Below are 23,780 nucleotides of genomic sequence, written 5' to 3'. Positions count from 1 at the left end.
TAGGGACTGTCAGAGCAGGGCAACAATAAGCAGCTTGCTCAAAACAGGGGAAGAAACTTCAAATGATTCTCTACAGTTTCAACTTTGCTGGGTAGCAAAGACAATATGGCTGCTCCCCATAAGGATAACCTGAAATGGATTATTCAGAATAGTAAGATATTCATAGCGGCAATCATAAGACTTTTGATATTGGACTCTAAAGTTTAAGAAGCTGAGGGTCTGCGAGGAATCATCGGGGGAAGAAACAACTGCAAGATTCATGTTTGGAGAGTTAATATTCATTTGCTAGGATGAATAATGGGGATGTGGAGGGGAATGACTCAACACACAGGGCAATCAAGGTGTGATACTGGCTATTCCAGTTGCATGGTCTCAAATTGGAGGATGGGGCCAAGACAGAGTACTGTACTGGACCCCTGCCATCACTTCTATAGGATGCCAGTAACTACTGAAGGCTCGTGTTGACAGTTATGGTCCCTCTAGGTTGGAAAAATGGGGGTGGAGATGGTATTCAGAGCTATTGTTGCTGTGTAACATGAAGTAATCATTTGAGTAATAGTTGCCCCAGTTGCTGCCTGTCCCTCCATAATAGACTAGTCCAGCAAGCAAGTGTGGTGTGACTAGACTGCCTCAAGCTTCTAGCCCCGAGAGGCATAAAGCCCTTATGTTATCTCTCTAATCTTCTACTTCTTCTATTTTGTTGTTGTCATTTCTCAGCTCTCCAAGGAAGCCATGCCTTGCCTAGTCTCTGTAGAAAGATTATCTGGAATCTAGAGAGAGATATTTCATTTTCTCACTATTATGTTAGCCCTACCTGGTCCCAGAGGAAGGATCATGACAACTACAGGATCATGACGACTACCTCCAGGCTCAGAGGCAGCATGCCCTTGACAGGCATCTACAATCCACTTGCCAGTGCAGCAGTGGCAAGTGTCCCAAATCCTCTGGCAAGCAGGACAACCAAGCACTACAATGATCTCCTCACCAGAAGTCTCATTTCCTTTCTGAACATCATGAGATGGCTCCTCCTGTGTTTTTTTTAAACCCACCTTGATTGATTGATTAAGTGCTGTCAAGTCGGTGTTGACTCTTAAGTAAAGTAAAGAGTGCCATCAAATCGATTTTGACTCCTGGCGCCCACAGAGCCCTGTGGTTTTCTTTGGCAGAATACAGGAATGGTTTACCATTGCCTCCTCCCGTGCAGTATGCATCTTCCTATATCGCTGCTGTCCGATAGTACCAGCAGCGATTTGAACCGGCAACCTTCTGCTTGTTAGTCAAGCATTTCCCCACTGCACCACTTAAGGTGACACTGTTGACTCTTAGTGACCACATAGATAGATTCTCTCCAGGGTGATCTGTCCTCAACTTGGCCTTTGAGGTGTCTCAGTGGTGCATTTGTTGCTGTCAAAATCGAGTCCATCCACTTTGCTGCTGGTCGTCTTCTTCTCTTTCCTTCAACTCTCCCCAGCATTATGGACTTCTCAAGGAAGCTAGATCTTCGCATAATGTGTCCGAAGTATGATAGTTTGAGCCTGGTCATTTGTGCCTCAAGTAAAAATTCTGGATTGATTTGTTCTATGATCCATTTGTTTGTTTTCCTGGCTGTCCATGGTATCCTCAAAAGTCTTCTCCAGCACCAAAGTTCAAAAGCTTTAATACTTTTTCTATCTTGCTTCTTCAGAGTCCAGCTTTCGCAACCAAAGGGTGTCACAGGAAAAGCCATTGTCCGAACGATTCTAATCTTTTACAGTTGATGGTTGATCCACTTCTCTCTCAGCCTAACCTACTTCACAGGGTTGTTGTGAGGAGAAACCTAAATATGTAGTACTTTTCTCTGGGCTCCTTGGAGGAAGAGTGGGATATAAAATGCAAAATAAAAAATAAAAGGCAGAAGCTAACCACCACTTCAATGTCTTAATTATCAATTCTGAGGCTAGTTGCTGTACCTGTTGTCATTCGTTTAGTCTTCTTTACATTTAGGCGTAGTCCCATTTTTCCACTGTGCTCCTTTATCTTATTTATCTAGCATATTTTATACTGCCCAAAACTTACATCTCTGGGCAGTTTACAACAAAGTAAAAACAGAAAAAGTAAAACAAAACAAAAGAAGTAAAAATGTTACAATTAAATTTTTTAAAAATATTTTAAAACAGTAGAAAAACCATTAAAACAATATATTCAAAAGTCTGGGTGAATAGATGCATCTTTAAAGACTTTTTAAAAGCTGTCCGAGATGGGGAGGCTACTCAGAAATGGGAGTGTGTTCCAAAGCCTTCCAATGCAGAAGGCCCGTCCCGGAGCAGCCAACAGATGAGCTGGTGGCAACTGCAGATGGACCTCTCCTGATGATCTCAATGGGCGGTGGAGTTCATGACGAAGAAGACGTTCTCTCAAATACTCAAGGCCCAAGCCATTTGGGGCTTTATAAGTTATAACCAGGACCTTGCATTTTGCCCGGAATCATATCAGTAGCAGTGTAGCTCTTTCAATACAGGAGTAAAATGGTCTCTCCGAGATGACCCAGAGACCAACCTGGCCACCGTGTTCTGAATCAACTGCAGTTTCTGGACTACATACAAGGGCAGCCCCACACAGAGTGCATTGCAGTAATCCAGTCTGGAGGTTACCAGCAGATGTACTACTGTTTTGACGTTGTTTATCTCAAGATACTGATGCAGCTGGCATATCAGCCATAGCTGACAGAAGGCACTTCTGGCCACTGCCTCAACCCGGGACAGGTTGATCCAGAAGCACCCCCAGACTGTGTACCTGTTCCTTCCGGGGACGTGTTACACCATCCAGAACAGGCAGATCAAACCCATCTCCCGAGTTTCAACACCGCACGAGTACCTCCATCTTATCTGGATTTAGTCTCAGTTTGTTATCTCTCATCCAGCATATCACAGACTCCAGGCAGGCATTTAGGACTTTCACCATGACTTTCATTTCTAGAGCTTGCAGATCATCCACCTTCTCAGTTATCAGAGTGATGTTATCAGCGTAGCACAGTTATTGATGTTTCTTCCTCCAACTTTAAAACCATGCTCATCATCTTCCATTCCAGCCTCTCTCAGTATATGTTCAGCATATAAGTTGAATAAGTTGAATAAACAAGGAGAAAGTAGACAGCCTTGTCTTACTCCTTTGCTGATCTGGAACCAGTCTGTTTCACCATGTTCCATTGGACTGTGGCTTCCTGTCCTGTATATAGATTTCTCATGAGAACAATGAGATGTTCTGGGACGCCCATTTCCCTAAGGATATTCTACAACCTGGCACGGTTGACACAATCGAAGTATTTTCTGTAGTCAATGAAGCACATATTGACTTCTTTTTCATATTCTTTGGTTTTCTCAATTATCCAGAGTGCATCAGCAATGTCGTCTATATTCCACTGCAAATGACAGAAGACCCACATTTCTCCTCTGCCTGTATACTAGAAAGGGATCTGAGGGAAGAGTGGGGATTGGGGGTGACAACAAATAAAGGCTTGCTAGTGAGCTAAGCCTAGGTTTATGGATCCTTGGCCCCTGAATATCAAGTGCAGGGAAGCAATAGCAAGTGAAGAATATGACTTCATCTCCTGCTTGTGGGCCTTCCTCGGGCACCTGGCTGACCGCTGTGGAAAATAGGATGCTGTACTAGATAAGCCTTTAGTCTCAATGAGCAGGGCCACTCTTAGGTTACTTTACTTTGCTGAATGCCCTTCTGCCTACAAGGACTGAACAAATGACAGGTACTCCCTTCCCCCAGCTCCTCACTGCTTATGAGCAAATTTCTCCCTACCCCACCATTAACCACAGTTTGTTGTGGGTATACTGGCATTCATCATTATTAAATGGGATGTTGTCCAGTATAAGAGAGGAGGTACTGATAGGAAGTATACAATCCATGGCCTATTCCTGATTGTTCAACTATAGCTTAGGAACGTCTACTAGTGGTGTGCATGGTTCGGTTCGGGGCCATTAAAAAAGCCTCCGGACTGGTCCGGAATTCCGGCGGTCCGGAAGGGCGGGGGAGTGTCGCTTTAAGGGGTGGTGGTAGTACTTACCCCCCCCCGCCGCTCTTCCCCCTCTGGCGCTGGTGCTTTTAAAAACCTTCTTGGGGCGGCAGAGTTCCTCCCTGCCGCCCCTGCCCCCGTCGTTGTCCTTCTAAGCCTTAAACGAGAAGAGCTGGCGGCGCGTATGCGCCCTTCATGGTGCACGCGCTCGTTTCTGCTGCTGGTGCGCGCTGCGTAACATATGCAGTGCACGTACGCCAGCAGCGGAGACAAGCACACGCGCAGCGAAGGGTGCATGCGTGCCGCCAGCTCTTCTCGTTTAAGGCTTAGAAGGACAACGACGGGGGCAGGGGCGGCAGGGAGGAACTCTGCCGCCCCAAGAAGGTTTTTAAAAGCACCAGCGCCAGAGGGGGAAGAGCAGCGGGGGGGGGTAAGTACTACCACCACCCCTTAAAGCGACACTCCCCCCAGTGCCGGACCACCCTTCTGTGGTTCCGTGCACATCCCTAATGTCTACTCTTACACAGTTCTAGTACCAGTGCAGAGGTAGTTATATATACCATTCAACATGCGCATTTATATATAAAATACACTATGTCTTTTGATGTTACTAGATATTATGTATGTTTTTCCTACAAAACAACTCCAAGTAGCTAGGTTAAAAATACACACACCTAGCCAGTCAGGATGTTGTGTGATAAATCTCTCTTCAGCTCAGCCATTTTAAAAAGCTAGAAGAACAACAGTGTCTTTAAAAAAAAAATCATAAATAATCATTCCTGAATGCCTAAAGCAAGGAAATGGATGCTATGCTGACGCACAAGCATTCAACATATCAAAGCTCTAAAAATAGAACAGTGCAGCCCTACAAAAGGAAAAGTTACAAACTCTTTCAAAACTGGAAGCTGCAAATCAGGAAATGCAAGGTAAACTGAAGCACACATACAACCTTCTGAGGAAAAGCCATTTGGTAAGATTCAAAGTTCTATTCAAACAACCCTAGCACTGTCCACCATATGGAACCCAAATGTCAATGACTCAATATGAACACCTTCCCCCATCAGAAGCAAACGTTGTTCTGAACATCCCAGTTTCACTTTAGTCCACGCGTACTGGTATTGCTATCAACCAAATCACCCCAAAAGATTGGGTGGTATGGAAAGGATACAACAAATCTTCTCTGCAAGATGAGGGTATGCATGCATACATCCACCCTCACTTATTTCTACTGGCAGCAAGCAAAACCTCTACATCCAAGACAGGGGGCGGGGGAATGAAGTCCCTGTTCTCCAAATATTCTGAATCAGAAGCCCCTCAACTTGTAAGGGCATACAATTCCACCATCTGATGGAGTTACAATTGATTATACTTCCTTACATACAACTTTATTTATTTATTATTTATTTACATTTATATCCCGCTCTTCCTCCAAGGAGCCCAGAGCGGTGTACTACATACTTGAGTTTCTCCTCACAACAACCCTGTGAAGTAGGTTAGGCTGAGAGAGAAGTGACTGGCCCAGAGTCAAGTCCAGCACTCTAACCACTACACCACGCTGGCTCCTTTACAGAGTATACAGAAATATCTTGTGCACTGGATAGTTTCAGGATTTCTTGGCTACAAACCTTCATTTGTTTAAAGCAGTTACAGAAAAAGGGCATGAGATGCTGTAGCCAAAAGCATCTTAGCATATTCCTAGTTCAAATTTGGGATACAGGACATATGAATAGAGATCACATGAGCACAGGCATATATAAAGGGTATTCTACCAGGTCTAAGTTACTAACAGTTTTTATGTAGTAATGTTCAAGTATTTATACCTCAGCCAATCTAGAACAGATGGCCAATGAAAAGTGCTTGATCTTTTGGTGATCCATGTTAGCTCACAAAATGGGTTCTGTACCTGCACAATAACCTCCATGGAAAAATTCCTCAAACTCCTCAAGGCCCATCTAGACCCATTTCAAACTGGTTTTCGGGCCGGCTATGGGGTGGAGACTGCCTTGGTTCGCCTGATGGATGATCTCCAATTGGGAATGGACAGAAGTGTGACTGTGTTGGTCCTTTTGGATCTCTTGGCGGCTTTCGATACTATCGACCATAGTATCCTTCTGGAACATCTGAGGGGGTGGGAAACACTGTTTTACAGTGGTTCCGCTCCTCCCTCTCGGACAGATTTCAGATGGTGTTGATTGGAGATCGTTGCTCTTCGAAATCTGAGCTTAAGTATGGTGTCCCTCAAGGCTCTGTACTTTCTCCAATGCTTTTGAACATCTACATCAAACCGCTGGGAGAGTTCATCAGGGGATTTGGAGCTGGGTGTAACCAGTACGCTGATGACACCCAGATCTACTTCTCCATGTCAACTTCTTCAGGAGCTGGCATATCCTCCCTAAATGCCTGCCTGGAAACAGTAATGGGCTGGATGAGGGAGAATAAACTGAAGCTGAATTCAGATAAGACGGAGGTACTTATTGTGAGGGGTCAGAGCTCCAGAGATGATTTTGATCTACCTGTCCTCGATGGGGTCACACTTCCCCAAAAGGAACAGGTTTGCAGTCTGGGAGTACTTCTGGATACACACCTCTCCCTGGTTTCTCAGGTTGAGGTGGTGGCCAGGGGTGCTTTCTATCAGCTCCGGCTGATACGCCAGCTGCGCCTATTTCTCGAGATCAATGACCTCAAAACAGTGGTACATCTGTTGGTAATCTCCAGACTTGACTTTTGTAATGCAATCTACGTGGGGCTGCCTTTGTATGTAGTCCGGAAACTTCAGTTGGTTCAGAATGCGGCAGCCAGGTTGGTCTCTGGGTCATCTCGGAGAGACCACATTACTCCTCTGTTGCTGGAGCTACACTGGCTGCCAATAGGTTTCCGGGCAAAATACAAAGTGCTAGTTATAACTTACAAAGCCCTAAAAGGCTTAGGCCCTAGGTATTTAAGAGTACATCTTCTTCGCTATGTGCCCCACCACCCATTGAGGTGGGGCACATAGTTGCTGAGGAGGTCCGTCTCTAGTTGCTGCCAACTCGTTTGGTGGCTACACAGTGACGGGCCTTCTCGGCTGCTGCCCCAAGTTTGTGGAATGCTCTCCCTACTAAGATACAAGCCTCCCAATCTCTGGCAACTTTTAAAAAACTTCTGAAAACGCATCTCTTCAACCAAGCTTTCTCAGCTTTTTAAAACTTGTTTTTAAATTGTTCTGGCTATTTAATTGGTGTTTTATGATGTTTTAATTGTTAATTATTATTTTATGCAGTTTTATAATTTCTGTTTTAATTGTTAATCTATTTTAATGGTGTTTTAATGTAAACCGCCCTGAGCCTTTTGGAAGGGCAATATAAAAGTTTTAACAACAACAACAACAACAAGACACTCGACTCTGTCCATGAGGTGCATCCATTATTTTTGGCTCCTGTTGCTCAGTTCCTGAAGACCTCTGAGAGGATCAGAGAAACATAAGGTAAGCGATTATTACTGTGGAAGCATCCTAGCAGCAAGGAAGGGGTCTTGTGAGTGAACATGGATCACACCAGTTACAGGTAAGCAAACTGTTTATCTTTAAGATGATCCCTGTTTCTTCACAAAATGGGTGACTGGAGATATCACCTGAACAGTGGCAGGTGCTAGGATGTAGTTACAGCACCTTCTCCAGAACTGCCCAACCAAAGCTGGCCTCTGCCATCGAGCAGATGTCCACAACATAATGTCTTACAAAAGGGAGGTCTGAAGACCATGTTGCTGCTTTACAAATGTTCATCATATAAATGTCCATCAGACATAAGAGCTGCTGAAATAGCTATTGCTCTCGTATAATGTGTCTTGACTCTAGACAGAGGATTAACCTTCTGTATACTGTACCACATGAAAATTCCTTCAACTAGCCAGTGTGAAAGTCTCTGTCTGGAGATGTATTGTCCTTTTTCCTTTCCCTTAAAAAATAGTCTACGGGATTTTCTGAAACATCCACTGAGTACATTGGCTTCTCTAGAGGAGTAGATGGACTGATGAAGAAAAAAGTTAAGACTATGTCTTGGTATATGTGAAACTCTGAGACTACTTTAGGTTTAAAGGTTAGATCTGTCCTCATCACAACTTTGACTTCCCTTACACAAAGTTATTTCCAGACAATCTTAAGAGCTGTAAGTACGCTGACTCTCCTTGCTGATGTTATGGACACTAAGAAAGTGGTCTTTAGGAAGAGCAACAAGTGGAAGCTAGAGATTCAAAGGGAGGCTCTGTTAGTGCCTAAAGGACTGATGAAAGGCTCTAAGGTTCAACAGGCTCTCTGAGGGAAATAAGTTATTGATCCCACTCAAGAAACTTTTTGAATCAAGTTGAGAGAAAATAAACCGTGCATCCCACCCCAGATGTCTTGTTGAGAGTGCAGCCATATGGACTTTTATGGAAGCATTTGACAGGCTGGAGTTCTTTAGATTAGTTAAGTATAAAAGAATCTGTTGGACAGAAGCTTTGTATGGATCAAGTCCCTTAGTTGCCCCATAGTGTGTGGATCTTTTCCATTTGCATTTATAATTGTGTCTTGTTGATTCCTTCCTTTCGTTTAGGAGGATGTCCTCTAAAGGTTGAGCTTCCATGCTGTCAAATTTAGCACTTGGAGGTTGTAGTGGAAGACATGACCCCCTCCCTAGTACAATAGATACTGATGGGGAGGAAGGCATAGGAACATAGGAAGCTGCCATATATCGAGTCAGACCTTTGGTCCATCTAGCTCAGTACTGTCTGGCAGCGGCTTCTCCAAGGTTGCAGGCAGGAATCTCTCTCAGCCCTATCTTGGAGAAGCCAGGGAGGGAACTTGGAACCTTCTGCTCTTCCAAGAGCAGCTCTATCCAGAGAGGAATATCTTACAGTGTTCACACATGTGGTCTCCCATTCAAATGCAAACAGGGTGGAACCTGCTTAAATAAGGGGACAAGTCATGCTTGCTACCAAATACCAGCTCTCCAGTGTTGTCCCTGTGACAAGCAGTGCAGAATGGGAAACCCTTTCTAGGGCAACTAGTTGTCCTTGTTGTTTGGGCAACTACGGGGTGAATAGAATGCATGGTGTGTCCTCCTGAAGTATCTTGCTCATTATTTTAGATAATAGGGGAAACAAAAGGAAGAGGTAATAAGAGGTTTTGCCTCCATAGCATTTGGAAGGCATCCCCCAACGAGTCTTTCCCCAGACCTGCCCTGGTACAGTAAAGTCTGCATTTCTTCTTGTTTTGTGTTGTGAATACTGTAAGTCTATCTGGGGGATGCCCAACTTATTGATTAGATTTACACACCACCCTTCCTAAAGTGGCTCAGGTTGGTCTACACTAAAACAAAAAATACAAAACTAAGCTAAAATAAAAAACATTTAAAAGCAGATTAAAATTAACATTAAGACTAAATATCATTAAAAACCAGGATAAAAAGATTGGTCTATCTTCCTTGGAGGCCTTCAGGAGAGCCTTAATCCCCTCATTCACTGGGAGCGTGTTCCACAACCTAGGAGCGACAACTGAGAAATCTCTATCCAAGGTCACCACCAGATGAATTGGTGGCACCCAAAGACAGACCCCTCCTGATGATCTCCATGAGCAGTGGGGATCTTGTAGAGAAAGGCGCTCTATCAGGTAACCCAGACCTAAGCCATTCAGGCCTTTAAAGCTAATAACCAGCACTTTGTACTTTGCCAGAAACATCAGCAGCCAGTGTAACTGTTTAAGAACAGGCGTAATGTAGTCTCTCTGGGATACCCCAGAGACCAATCTGGCTGCCGCATTTTGAACTAACTGAAGTTTCTGAACTATGTACAAAGACAGCCCTACATATAGCGCATTACAATAGTCCAACCTGGAGATTACCAGCTGGTGCACCACTGATCAGGTCATTCTCCTCAAGGAATCGGTGAAGTTGTTGAATCAATCACAGCTGGTAGAAAATGCTCCTGGCCACAGCCTCAACCAGAGGCACCAGGATGAGACCCGGGTCCAAGAACACTCCCAAGCTATGAACCTGTTCTTTCTGGGGGAGCATAACTTCATCTAGAATAGGAAGTCCTATCCCATTTTACAGGCTATGACCCCCACCAATAAGCACCTCCATCTTGCTTGGATTTAGCGTCAGTTTATTATCCCTCATCCAGGCCATTACTGCCTGTAGGCAGGCATTTAAAAGGCTAATACCATTTCCTGATATTGATGAAGAGGAGAAATAGATCTGGGTGTCCATCAGCATATTGATAACACCCAAAACCAAATCCCCCAATGATCTCACTGAGCGGTTTCATGTAGATGTTAAAAAGTATTGAAGAGGTTATGGAGACCAGTGGTCCCTCTAATTTTTCTCATTTCTGTGCAGAATTAGTTTTGTTCTGGGCAGCAGTATAATGGCAATGTGTGCACACGTGTTCAGAGTGGGACTTTCCTAATTCCATCTGAGAGGGATCTAAAATTAACTGAGCAGACATTAAAAAGCTTGTGAACACACACATGTGTGCACCCCTTAGAGGGAACAGTGATGGAGACTCTGTTTTATCTCCCATTTGTGTTGCTGGGGGAAGTTCAAGTTCCTGTTGAGAGTGTCTGCTAGTCCACTCCCTTTGATATGAAGGGCTATTGGGAGTACACCGTGATGCAGACTCCAATTCCACTGTTCAATTGTTAAATTGCATAAGGATTGGGAGACACCCTCCCACCACTGTTAGCTCTATTAATAGCACTGCTATTAGCTCTAGAAAGTCTGTATAGAGAATTCTATTGTGGGGTCCATTTCTCTTGAGTGCAGTATTGTGCACAATAGGCTCCCCAACCTTTTAATGAGGCATCTGTTACAGTTATTCAAGTAGTTGGAAGGCGGAAAGGAACGTTCTTGGACAGACTGCAGTTTTGTCCACCACTGGAAGGACCAAAGTACTGCGATTGAAAGAGTCAGCCACTCGTTCTGGTTGCCCGCATTTGGTTTGAACACAACATAAACCAAATTTGGAGTCGCCTCATCCTTAACCTCACATGGTTTATGTGGCTGTACAAGATGCCAACTAACCTATCTTTGAATGGTTCTTGCACTTTGTTTTGGAATGGCTGTGAATGTGGAGATTAAGTATATAATCAAGGGCCTTCTGCCCTCGGGGAAGTAGGCCCTTTTCGTTATTTATTTATTATATTTTTATACCACCCTTCCGAAATGGCTCAGGATACAGGTTTTGTGTATGGCTCAGGTATTTTGTATCCAAAACATTACCTATGTATTGTATTTTTCTTTGACGTAGGTTTGACTTTTCCAGTTATCCTGGATTCTAAGTTCTTTTAGAGGATCTAAGATGTTTAGAACCTGGGAGCTTAAGGTTTCCTTGCTGGGTGAAGTCACTACCCAGTTGTCCAAGAATTGAAGGATGGTTATACTTCAAGTCCATAGGTGTGCTATTCTCATGCTCATGTATTTTGTAAATATGTGAGGTACGGAGGATAGGCCAAGGATGTATAGAATATTGGAAGACCTGGGATCCCAGGGCGAACCTCAAACATTTTCTGTGATCTGGTCTTATTCCTATATGAAAATAGGCATCTTAAGTCCAATGTCACAAACCATTCTTCTTTGGCTAGCAGGAGAAGAATGCCCTGTAAAATTATCACTCTGAATTTTGGTCTCCATAACCTCTTCAGTGCTTTTGCATGAACTTGTTTAGGTGACCATAGGTCCATGATGGGACAGAGGCCTCTGTCCTGCCTGGGAATCTGAAAGTATCTCTAGTAGAAACCCTTCCTTTGAGAAACTGGTACTACTGCCCCCTTTTCCGGCAAAGATTGAACCTCTTCTCATAGCACAGGAGTTGGGTGGGTATATTTTATCCCTGAGAAAACAGGGAGGGTGGTGAACTCTATGGCATATCCTGTTATAATACTCAACACCCATGCATCGGATGTCATGAGATACCATGCTTTGGAAGAGTGGGCGAGCCTAATGTCTGAAGAGGTTTCTAAACGAGTGAGGCAGTTGACCAAGGGGTCAAAGATTTAGTTTTATCTGATCTTTCCATTTTGTTCTTTGTTTTTGTTTCTGACCATAGGAGTTTTTTAGGTTGCATCTGAAAGATCTTCTGTGGTCTCTATGATCAGACAGCTTGTACAAAAAATTTCTCTAGTGTAACCTCTGAATTTTTGGGAGGAGGAATGTTAGGATGGAGAGGAAGTAAATTTGCAATGTCACATGATTTCTTCATTTTCTCCATGGTCTCATCAGTCTGTGAGCTGAAAAGACCCTCTACACCGAATGGCAAGTTTTCAATCTAGTCCTTCATATCATTATGAAGGGAGGTTGATTGAAATCCACGCATGTTATCTTAGGGACCCTGCATTTGCAATGGAATGGGACTCCTTTTCTGTTAGGTGTTTAGTTGTGCTCAAGTGTTGTCTTGTGACATCAGCTGACTTGGCTAACACAGCTTTAAACTTATCTCCAACACCTTCTGGTACATTTTTTAAATCATCTTTGAAATTATACCAAATAAAATAGTATTTGGCCATGCAGGCAGCTATCTTTATAGACAGACATGATGCTGAGTAGAACCTACGGCCCATGGTGTCCAGTTGTCTACCAGGGCTGAATGTCTTTTCCCCAACTTACTGGCCATGGCACAATCCACCACTGAAGATTTTGGTGGTGGATGCTTGAAAAGAAAAGGGTATTATTCTTCCTGAATCCTATAGAAGCTTTCTAATCTTTTGGAAGTCAAGGTAGGGGCTGATGTGGTCTTCCAAGCCGATTTAGCTAAGTTTGTCAGAACTGGCAATATAGGTAACAATGCTGGCTATGCCAAAGAAGCACATAACATCACATCATAGATTGGATCTTTTACCTCTTGGGTTGGAGTTCTCAACTTCATACCCAGAATTTTAGCCATTTCTGCCACTTTGATACAGTAAGATTTTGTTTCTTCTGTAGGTGAGTTAGATGTTTGGTTGGGTGTATTTTTGTCTGGTGATGGATCTGAGGGATTTTCTGGGTTTGGGCAGAACCCCCATCAGAATCATTGGCAGCATCAATCAGGGGATTTTCCTGAAGGCGCTGGAGACTCTGGGATGGATGATTTCCATATCAGGTCTTTTATGACAAGTTTGACCAACTCCTTGAGAAGTTTTTTTCATACAACACTACAGTTGAGATGGTACTGAAGATCTTTTAAAAAGAAGAGTCTGGGCTTTTTGGTTGTCTAGGTTCTTTCAGTTTATCACTTTCAGGGTTTCTTCATAATTTCCTCGATTTCCACAATCTGTATTCATTTAAGTCATAGTTGAGTACAGGTGATGGAAAACAACAGGGATCCCTGAGCAGTCTAAAGCCATGTACATAGTCAGGGTCTAGGGCCCCTGGTGTACTCCAATAATCCATTGGGCATCCCATGGATGAATAGGTTAAGACTGAGTAGTGGTATCTCTCCAACAAAAACTTGATGGAGAAGACACAGGTGTCACTCTAGCTGGAGATTCTGGAGGAGTTTTTGGGATACGAGTTGCTTCCATTTCTTCATCTCTGTCTAAACTGTGCACTGAGAAACCTCTGAAGGTGGACTGTGTAGAACGCATCAATGACTAAGTTTTTTTGAAGTAGTCTTCAAAAATCCGGAACAGGTACAGCCTAGGAGGCTTCTTTAGAAGATTGTCCTTTCTCACTCAAATTAGAACCCTTGTCCTGGCCAGAATTGGTTGGGGAATTCTCAGGCAGGGAATCCACAATGACAGGTGAAGCATGGGAGGTGCCTGCAACATTCCATTGTGGGGTTGTCTGTGTCTTCATGAGGTGAATGATGTGATGCTCGGGAAGGAACTGAGCAATGGGTGCTCTAACCAGCAAAAATGCATGGTGGGAAGAATCAAGAGCACCTTGAGTAGCTTAAGAATTCTTCTGAGGGGGTTACTGCATATGCACAGAATCTCATTTTGTGATGGGACCTTTTGTGATCACCTTAAAGATAACTTCCCATCCATTTCTGTAGAAATGCTGTTCAATACAGTGTCACAAAATACATAATAATTTCACACAGTGCCAGACTCATTTTCTCACAACTGCAGTTTTTAATTTGGGGCTCATGACAAATGCATTTAATACTAAGTTCTTATTTGAGGATTTTTGCAAAGGACCAAATGAAGAAATTTCTCGGCAATATTATTGAACCATTAAAACTTGCTGGCAACTGGTTATCCTTGTGCCTCTGGGTGCAAGTGTGGAAAATGTATTCTGTTCATCATCTGCTACAAAAGCCTAGGCAGCGATATGGAGATTCAAACTAGCCAAACATATTAATTCCCCATCCTTGGAACCGCCCCCGCCCCATGGTATAAACAAGAGCAGAAGTAGCTGCCAATTAACTTGGAGCGACTGGGGTTGCAGATTCTTGGAAACGAATGCTGGAGAAACATGTATGCAGAACACAAAAGGTCCAAAGGGAAAGCAAACTGGAAATACATATAAAGGAAAATATTCCTGTCCAAAAGTATTAACACATGTACGCATGTAAAATGAAGGGCTGAAACAACTCCTGGAGAAGGCAAATATGATTTTTCCTGGGATACCCATGGGGCTGTGCACACACTACAAGTCTGCAGGAGTGCAGAATGTGGCAGAATTCACTTCCTGAGAATAAATTCTTTCATTTCATTTATTTATATTTTCTTATACAGTATACTGCCTCCTTCAAAGACTGTAGGAGGTGAACAATACCAATACCAATTAATTTAATAATATTAATGATAATAATAATGGTAATAATAATACTGGCTGCACAAGAATAGGCACTAAGAACAAATGTAATAAGAGCAAAAGTCAAAAAATCAACAACAAACAGCAAGTGCCGCCTTTGTAAAGAAGCAGATGAAATTGGGGACCACCTAATCAGCTGTTGTAAAAAGATCGCACAGACTGACTACAAAGAAAGGCATGACAAGGTAGCAGGGATGATACACTGGAACATCTGCAAAAAATACAAGCTACCTGTAGCCAAGAATTGGTGGGACCATGACACTGGAAAAGTTGTCGAAAATGAAGATGCAAAAATATTATGGGACTTCTGACTGCAAACAGACAAACATCTGCTACACAATACACCAGATATAACTGTAGTCGAGAAGAAAGAAAAACAAGTTAAAATAATCGACATAGCAATACCAGGGGAATAGCAGAATAGAAGAAAAAGAAATAGAAAAAAATCACAAAATACAAAGATCTACAAATTGAAATTGAAAGGCTGTGGCAGAAAAAGACCAAAACAATCCCAGTGGTAATTGGCACCCTAGGTGCAATTCCAAAAGACCTTGAAGAGCACCTCAACACCATAGGGGCCACAGAAATCACCACCAGCCAATTACAAAAAGCAACTTTACTGGGAACAGCCTATATTCTGCGATGATATCTATTATAACAACAGCAACAACACTGATAATAAAATTCAGCCATCCCAGGTCCTTGGGAAGGACTTGATGTCTGGATAAAACAAACCAGTCAACAACACCTGTCTGACTGTGTAAACAAGAAATAATAATAAAGTGCAAACATCTGGTGAAACAAATGGGTCTTAAGAAGGGCCTTAAAAGCAGCCAGGGAGGGGCCTGAACGAATCTGGTGGGTTCTAAAGAAGAGGTGTGGCCACAGAAAAGGCCCTCCTATGGGCCCAGGCACCACACACTACACCAGGGCCCGGGACACCAAGGAGGGCCAGCTGAGAAGACAACCAGTCAAGAGAGGTAATCCCAGATATATACAGGTGCTAAGTCCATAAGGGGTTTGTAGGTGAGAACCAGCACTTTGAATTGGACCCGGAAGTGAACAGGCAACTAGTGCAGCGACCATAAAAGAGGTGTGACACTATCAAATCTACGGCCATCCATAAAGAGGCAGGCCACTGCATTCTGGACTAGTTGAAGCTTCCAAATCATTTTCAAAAGCAACCCTAGGTAGAGCGCATTACAGTAATCCAAACAAGAGGTAACAAAGGCATGAGTTACTGTTGCCAGGGCCTGCAGGACCAGAACCATAACTGGCGAACCAGCTGAAGCTGGGCAGAGGCACCCCTGGCCATGGCCTCCAGCTGCAGTTCAAGCAGGCGCTGCAAGTCCAGAAGGACCCCCAGATCACAAACTGTCTCTCTTAAGGGTAGCGCAACCCCGTCAAGAGAGAAACTCACACACGGCAATTGGCCAGATAGCAAACTGAACAAGAGCAACTCAGTCTTGAAGGGATTGAGCCTGAGCTTGTTTTGGCCCATCCGGGTCCTGACAGCCTCTAGGCACTGAGCCAACACATGGCTCAGTGCCATTTAAAAAAGTATAGTAGGTTTCTAACCCTTGTGGCAGCAAAGGTAAGCCAAACATCTGTTGGTAATCCCTGCAGAAGTGTTAGAAGCCAGAAAGGTGATTAAGATTTTCAGTAGTTGGAGAAATGGGTTTCAGTGTTCTTGTTCCTATTACTAGCAAAACCATAATATAGTTTACAAATTAAAATAAATGGTAGAATTATGCATAATTCATATAGGCCATATGAATTCAGCTTTTCTTGGAACAGAATGAACTTCTTTTTTTTTTTTAAAGCACAGAATACATACAGTTTTAGATGCATTCTAAGACTGTGGTGCAGCAAACCAGTCACGGCAACTTCATAGTCCATGCTATTGCTGTAACAGCCTCCCTGCCCCCATCAGCCAATAAAAGAGAAGGGAAAGGTCCTCCACAAGAGGCTATATAAAGTATGCTTCTTCAGATTTAACTCCCTTTCTGAAACCAGATGAATCACCTAAACCTCAACAGAAACCTATCATAGACAAAGAATATCCTAAATCAGACTCATACACATACAATTTCTGTCAATGAATAGTGATTTAAGACATTAAATCACATGTTAGGATCAAACATTTCTCAATTCTATCCTTTAAAGTGGAATGGTCCTTAAGAAAAGTGCATTACTGACACCTGTACTGAATTAAACTACTGAGTTGTATCAACATTCTACAAACCAAGCACGCAGAAGTGGACAGGAGGGTGTGTCACTTTAATCAATTTAGACATCTGCATTCATGATGCACCCCAAAACATTATGGGTATTTCCACAATTGACACCAAGAACAACTTTCATAAAGATTCAAATGATATAACAGGTGCATATTTGCTTTCTTTTTTAATTAAATGAACTGATGTGATCTTGTACATCCTATGAGCACCATTACAGAACATGAACATGGGGTTTCTCTTTCTAGTAGTGTGACCCATTCCACAGTAGAATACTGTGAGGGTAGTAACACAGGAATAAAAACAATTTGCCACCCCACCTGCATAATGCTGTTCCTCCAATGAAAGCAACCCCCTCCACCTCTGCTCCCATCAACAATTGCATTCTGCTAAACTACTTAAGACTGTAATTGTGAAGAAAATTAGCCGACAGTATCTGCTTGTGCTCTTGATGTTAAGAAGCACAATTTCGTCTACCCTGCTGCCCAACCGACTCCCTAACTGAGCTGATGGAGCTGGTCGCGGAGTTGGTGTTGGAGTCTCCTAGACTTTTAGTGCTGGGGGACTTCAATATTCACTTTGGGACTGGCTTGTCTGGTGCGGCTCAGGAGTTCATAGCGGCCATGAAAACTATGGGCCTATCCCAATTATTTTCTGAACCAACTCATGTTGCTGGCCACATACTTGATTTGGTCTTTTGTTCAGATCAGGAGGGTGTTCCGTGGGTGGGGGATCCTGTCATTTCCCCATTGTCATGGACGGACCACTACTTGGTTAAGGTTGGTCTCACAGCCACAATCCACTCCTGGCACTCATTCCCTAAATGGTGGTGGATCTATTAGGATGGTCCGTCCGAAAAGCCTGCTGGACCCAATGGGATTTCAAAAGGCATTGGAGGATTTTGACGTTGGTGCGGCCGGTGATTCTGTCAATGCCCTGGTGGGAACCTGGAACAGGGAACTCATCAGGGCAGTAGACATGATTGCTCCTAAGCGTCCCTTCCAACCTGTTTCAAAAATGACCCCTTGGTATACTGAGGAATTGCGGGGGCTGAAGCAGTTGGGTAGGCGACTAGAGAGCAAGTGGAGGAGAACTCGGTTCGAATCTGACAGGATATAGCATGTGACCCATTTGAAGAGTTATGCGGTCACGGTGCGTGCGGCAAAAAAGAGCTTTTGGTCTGCGCGCATTGTGGCTGCAGGTACAGCTCAGTGGAGCTATCCCGGGTTGTGAGGAGTTTGGTTTCTGCTCCTTCTACTTCAAATCAGTCCCCCGGGGTTGTTCTGCTGTGATGCCTTTAATGGTTTTTTTGCAAACAAGATCACCTGTATTTGGGCCGACTTGGATTCCACTGTTTTTGCAGGATCTATGGAGGAGGTGTCCAGCAATCCCTCTTGCAGTATTAGATTGGATTGGTTTGGATGTGGACAAGCTGCTTGGAGCAGTGAGGCCTACCACCTGTTCTCTGGATCCTTGCCCGACTTGGCTGCTTCTGTCTATCAGGGAGATTGTTGGAGGTAGCCTAGTTAAAATCATAAATGCATCACTGAGGGAGGGTAGGGTGCCTCCTTGTTTGAAGGAGGCATTGATTAGACCACTCCTAAAGAAGCCTTCTCTGGATCCCTTAGTGATGGACAGTTACAGGCCAATCTCCCTTGGTTGGGCAAGGTGATTGAGAGGGTGGTGGCCGACCAGCTCCAGGCAGTCTTGGAGGAAACTGATTATCTAGACCCGTTTCAAACTGGCTTTAGGGCTGGCTAAGGGGTTGAGACAGCCTTGGTCGGCCTGATGGATGACTTTTACCGGGGAATCAACAGAGGGAGTGTGACTCTGCTGGTTCTTCTGGATCTCTCGGTGGCGTTCAATACCATCGACCATGATATCCTTCCGGATCGCCTGGGCGAGTTGTGGATAGGGTGCACTGCTTTGCAGTGGTTCCATGCCTAACTCTTGGGTAGATTCCAGATGGTGGAGCTTGGTGACAGTTGCTCCTCAAAACAGGAGCTGTTATATGGAGTCCCTCAGGGCTCCATTCTGTCACCAATGCTTTTTAACATCTATATGAAACCGCTGGGTGAGGTCATCAGGAGGTTTGGTGCTGGGTGTTATCAGTATGCTTGCTGATGACACCCAAATCTACTTCTCCTTTTCATCTTCAGGAAATGGCACTCATTCTCTAAATTCCTGCCTACAGGCAGTGATGGCCTGGATAAGGGATAACAAATTGAAGCTGAATCCAAACAAGAAGGAGGTGCTCATTGTGAGGGCTCAGAATCTGAGGGGTGAGTTAGATCTTCCTGTGCTGGATGGGGTTACACTCCCCCCAAAAGAGCAGGTGCACAGCTTGGGAGTATTCCTGGACTCAGGCCTCACCCTAGTATCTCAGGTAGAGGCCATGGCCAGGAGTGCTTTCTATCAGCTTCGGCTGATTCGACAGCTGCACCCATTCCTTGAAGAGGATGACCTCAAAACAGTCGTGCATCAGCTGGTAACCTCCCGGCTCGACTACTGCAATGCGCTCTATGTGGGGCTGCCTTTGTACGTAGTCCGGAAACTTCATTTAGTTCCGAATGCGGCAGCCAGGTTGGTCTCTGGGGCAACATGGAGAGACCATATGATGCCTGTTTGAAACAGCTACACTGGTTGCCGATATGTTTCCGGGCGAAATACAAAAGTGCTGGTTATTACCTTTAAAGCCCTGAATGGCTTAGGTTCCCCACTGCACTTTCAGATCATCTGAGGAGGTCCGTCTCCAGTCGCCACCGGTTCGTCTGGTGGCAACGCAGAGGCAGGCCTTCTCTGTAGCTGCTCCTGGGCTGTGGAATGCACTCCCGGCAGAAATTTGTAATTTGAGATCATTGCTGTCCTTCAGGAGAGCCCTTAAAACCTACCTATTTGGCCTGGCCTTCCAAGGTTTTAAATGATTAACTATTTTAAATTGTTTTAAATTGTTGCCCTGATTTCCAGGGCTTTTAGCTGTTTTATTGGTTTTATTGTGTTTTAATAGTTTGATTGTAATTGTTAATTTGTTTTAATTGTTTTTATCATGCTGTGAACTACCCTGAGCCATTTTGGAAGGGCGGTATATAAATCTAATAAATAAATAAACAAACAAATAAATATACAGAATTTTGTTTGGCGTAACTATTTTACAACAGGCTTTTAACCAATGGCCCACATTCTTTGCAGGGCAACACAGGAAGCAACTGTACTCTTGTGTGCTTCTAACACATCACTTGCAGTGCTGCAGAACAGGGCTGTTCTGTTCCAATTTCAAATTGCATAATCACAGTTGTGTGATGCCCATTGGAAATAATGGGCATTGCGCAACTGCGTTAGCACAATTTTACGTCAGATCGAACAGCCCTGTTCTGCAGGTAGTGTGTTAGATACACACAATAGTACAAGTGCTGCTGAACTGCCCCACATTCTTTGCAGGGTATTGATAAAGGTTCAGTAGATGCATGCTAACACTTTTGTTCAGTGATTACAGCTCTAGCTACAACTTAACCTTCACCTTACTGCTTGGGATAACTGCTTTTCCCAGGTGTAGCTTTCTTGCAAAAACTGAGAAGTTAGTGGCTCTGTCACTTTGCTCATGTAGACATTGTCACCAGCAGTCTGGTCCATGAAACGCACAAAGGAAAATGAGTTAACAGTTTTCTTCCTATGAGCAAAAGTACATACCTATAGCACATTAGCCCAGGGAAAAAACCAACCCTGGAGCATCCCTTTGGGTAACTTTGTATGTTAGCCCATATTATCTTATCTACTAGCCCATATTAAGAATTTAGGTAGACATTTACCCCATCTAACCTTCATTTGTTTATGCTATTTGCTGCAGTTGTTTACTCTGTTTTCAATATAATGTTTACTTTTGTAACAGAACATAATGGTCACTGGATACTCCTAAGTATGGTACCATAAAACATACACACACCACCTTACTTTTCTGAGGTATTAAAAATATAAATCATAGGCTAACCATAATTTCTTTGAGAGGTTTCAGGTATTTCAAAGATCTAGAAGGATTTCTTACCTGCATACATGTGGTAGGTAAGTCTCTCAATGAGTTTGAGAACAGTTCCCGCCTTGATAATAGGGATCCCAGATTTGGGCTGGATGTTCTCCTCAAAAACAATATTTTCCTCAGAATCAGGTTCTGCAAATCTATAAAGCTCAGGACTTGGGAACCTCATCTGCTCCTCCTTCTCTTCCTGTAACATTGTTGCATCTAACATGCGCTCAAGAGTGCTTCTGTACTGTAAAGAGATCAAGGCTGCCATCCAGTTGTTTTTTTCTTCGGCTGATTTAGCAGCAAAAATAACACTGTTCTCATCTTTTAAAATGATTTCAAAGGCATGCTTGTACTCATTAGTATCGTCTTTATCGTTGATCTGTACCTTTCGCATGAAAAACTTTTCTTTGAGACGATATTCTGCATTACTGGCACCAGGCAGTCTTGGCTGGCCATGATTGGACTTACAGCAAATCATTAGACCGTCAAAGAGAAATATATGCCTCTCATGCTTTGCACCCACACGTGTAAGAGTCCCCTCCATTATAAATTCGTTGCAGCACTGTCCAATATCTTTACCCTCCCAACCATCAATGTTCTTCTGGATTTCGTTCATTTTCTTGATTGCTAGTTGTTTCCCCTTCATTTGCTGACTATAAAACCGGCATGCAGATTCACTTCGAAAGAGTGATAAAAAACACATTAGCTCATATAGTAATACATACTAACTAATGCATGTTTAGTTCTGTTAATGACTAGTCTGGAGAAGTGTTTAATAGTATTTAAAAATATATGTGACAAAAAACCCATGGGCTAACTTCAATTAAGTACAATTTCAGATCAAACAGAGCTAGGCTTACAGTTTAATATACATACTTAATACAGAATTTCAGTCAGTCAGTCAACAATGAAACCTTTATAAGCAGAAATAAAAAACTTCTCAGCACACAAAAAATAAAGTAACACCATGTAATTATCTGCTTTAATCACAAGAGACACAACAATAATTGCATCATGAGTTTACATAAAAGTCTGTTAAGCATTTTAAGAGCATTTAAACAGTTAATGAAAAGTTATTTTTCCTTCTGCTTACCAGTAGATTCTCAAGATGCCTTCACTAAAAAGTGAGTGTGCAAGGACACACAGACATACAAGAGATTTAAAACAATAGCTATCTGGAGTTTGATGTCACTTCCTCTCAAAAAGTAGGCTTGCCACAAACTACTTTGTTCATTGTTTACTGAAAGAGGAAACTGGAAAGCCTGGATTTATAACAGAGCAATTCAGGGCTAAAAGCGGTGGGGGGGGGGGGAATGAAAGTGTGTTTACCTAAGCCTTCTCTTTGCAAGATTTTTGGAGCATATCCTTTCCATACTACTCTGAAGATTAAGCAGGGCTGTAATCGCTTGCTTCAAACACTCTTTGTCCTCTTCATCTTCACTTTTCTCTTCTAATTGCTATTAGTATGAGAAAGCAATAAGAATACAGTAATATTTTATACTCCTATAGAAGTTTTACAAAATCAGATTCTATCCTTCAGTGGATGCAATCTCTGAATTAACAACTCAGACCAGAGAATAATCTGTGCTAACAAAGCATAATTAGGAGGACATCTTTTAAATAAATAATGTAACTAAGAGCATGGACTGTGTGATGACACCAACATTCAACTCCCAGCTTGATAATCCACTAGCAGGAAGGTCTCTGTTTTAAGACTTTGGCACTCCTACCTGTAACATAAGGGTACTAATACTAGCCTTCCTTAGAAGGATGTAGCAAAGGTTACTGAGAATGTATATGAAACTTTATGAGTGATTAGAAATATTACTTATTGCAAGATATTTAGATCAGGCCTTGACAAAAATTAGAAGCCAGACAATGGATATGACAAAATTCTGGACTTTGTGATGAACATTGTGGGGTGGGGAGCATTAATGTGCTTCTCTTTATCCCCTTTACATGTAACATGCTTAGAACAGAAACTGGGCAGCCTGGGACAAAATATTAAACAACTATTGCTGAATATCCTAGTCAGGACGACAAGAGCCAAAAGACTCATATGAAAAAAGGTGCGTGTGCAGAGGCACACTTTTATATAACTGCATTACCTAAGCATGCCCCCCTCAAAAAGCAAAAATATACCATGGGAAAGGTGGAAGAAAGGCATCTTCTGCCCATGGGGAAAGCGTTTTGGCTCACTTGTTTTTTGAAAAAGGTTTTAAGTGTAGGCAAAAAAAAATAAATTACAGATGTTAGAGCACATACTAGGAGCGGAAGGAAGAAAGGAAAGACTGGAGGAGGCTACTTCCCAGTAAGGAAGGAATGTGCAACCCAGAACTTCCCCCTCTTCACAACAGCAAGCCCAGTTGTGAGCATGGCTGACATCTTTGCTCCTCCTCCTCCTCCAACGCTGTGGCAATCAATATCTCTGCTACTACCTTCAGCACAGAGCAGTCCTTACCTACCTTCAAGCAGTAGCACCAAGTTCTTACAATCTAGCAGCTGCTTGTAATATTGCTCCATTATTACATGTTCAGCTGAAGGAGGAGGGTGGCACACCCAGGAGCACTCAGAGAGGTGGCAGGAAGGGCGGTGTGACAGTAGGCTCCGGACAAGGGAGCAGAATTGCTATGAAGCAGTTGAGCCAGTTAAATTTCTAGGCACCCCTGACAGATATTTAGGCAAGCATAAATAAACTGAAGTCATGGCTCCCATAGCCTGTTTCTATAGCATGTGTGCAAGATACTCCTGTGGTAATCTAATACAGTAGGACT

General features: G+C 43.2%; 1 protein-coding gene across 1 annotated transcript in view; it reads right to left on the bottom strand.

The window, feature by feature from the left end:
* The window catches only part of SOS1 (SOS Ras/Rac guanine nucleotide exchange factor 1), a 99,721-nt gene that overhangs the window by 35,253 nt on the left and 40,688 nt on the right, over window positions 1–23,780 (bottom strand). Inside the window, exons 9-10 of the mRNA XM_053242998.1 lie at window positions 22,336–22,463; window positions 21,028–21,683 (exon numbers count right to left, since the gene is read on the bottom strand). Coding sequence (XP_053098973.1) covers window positions 21,028–21,683; window positions 22,336–22,463 — 784 coding nt within the window. The remainder of the gene's footprint in view (window positions 1–21,027; window positions 21,684–22,335; window positions 22,464–23,780) is intronic.

Source organism: Hemicordylus capensis, chromosome 1, assembly GCF_027244095.1.
Source record: "Hemicordylus capensis ecotype Gifberg chromosome 1, rHemCap1.1.pri, whole genome shotgun sequence".
Lineage (NCBI taxonomy): Eukaryota > Metazoa > Chordata > Lepidosauria > Squamata > Cordylidae > Hemicordylus > Hemicordylus capensis.
The sequence above is the reverse complement of the archived record's forward strand: the minus strand, read 5'-3'. Positions and strand labels throughout refer to the sequence as shown.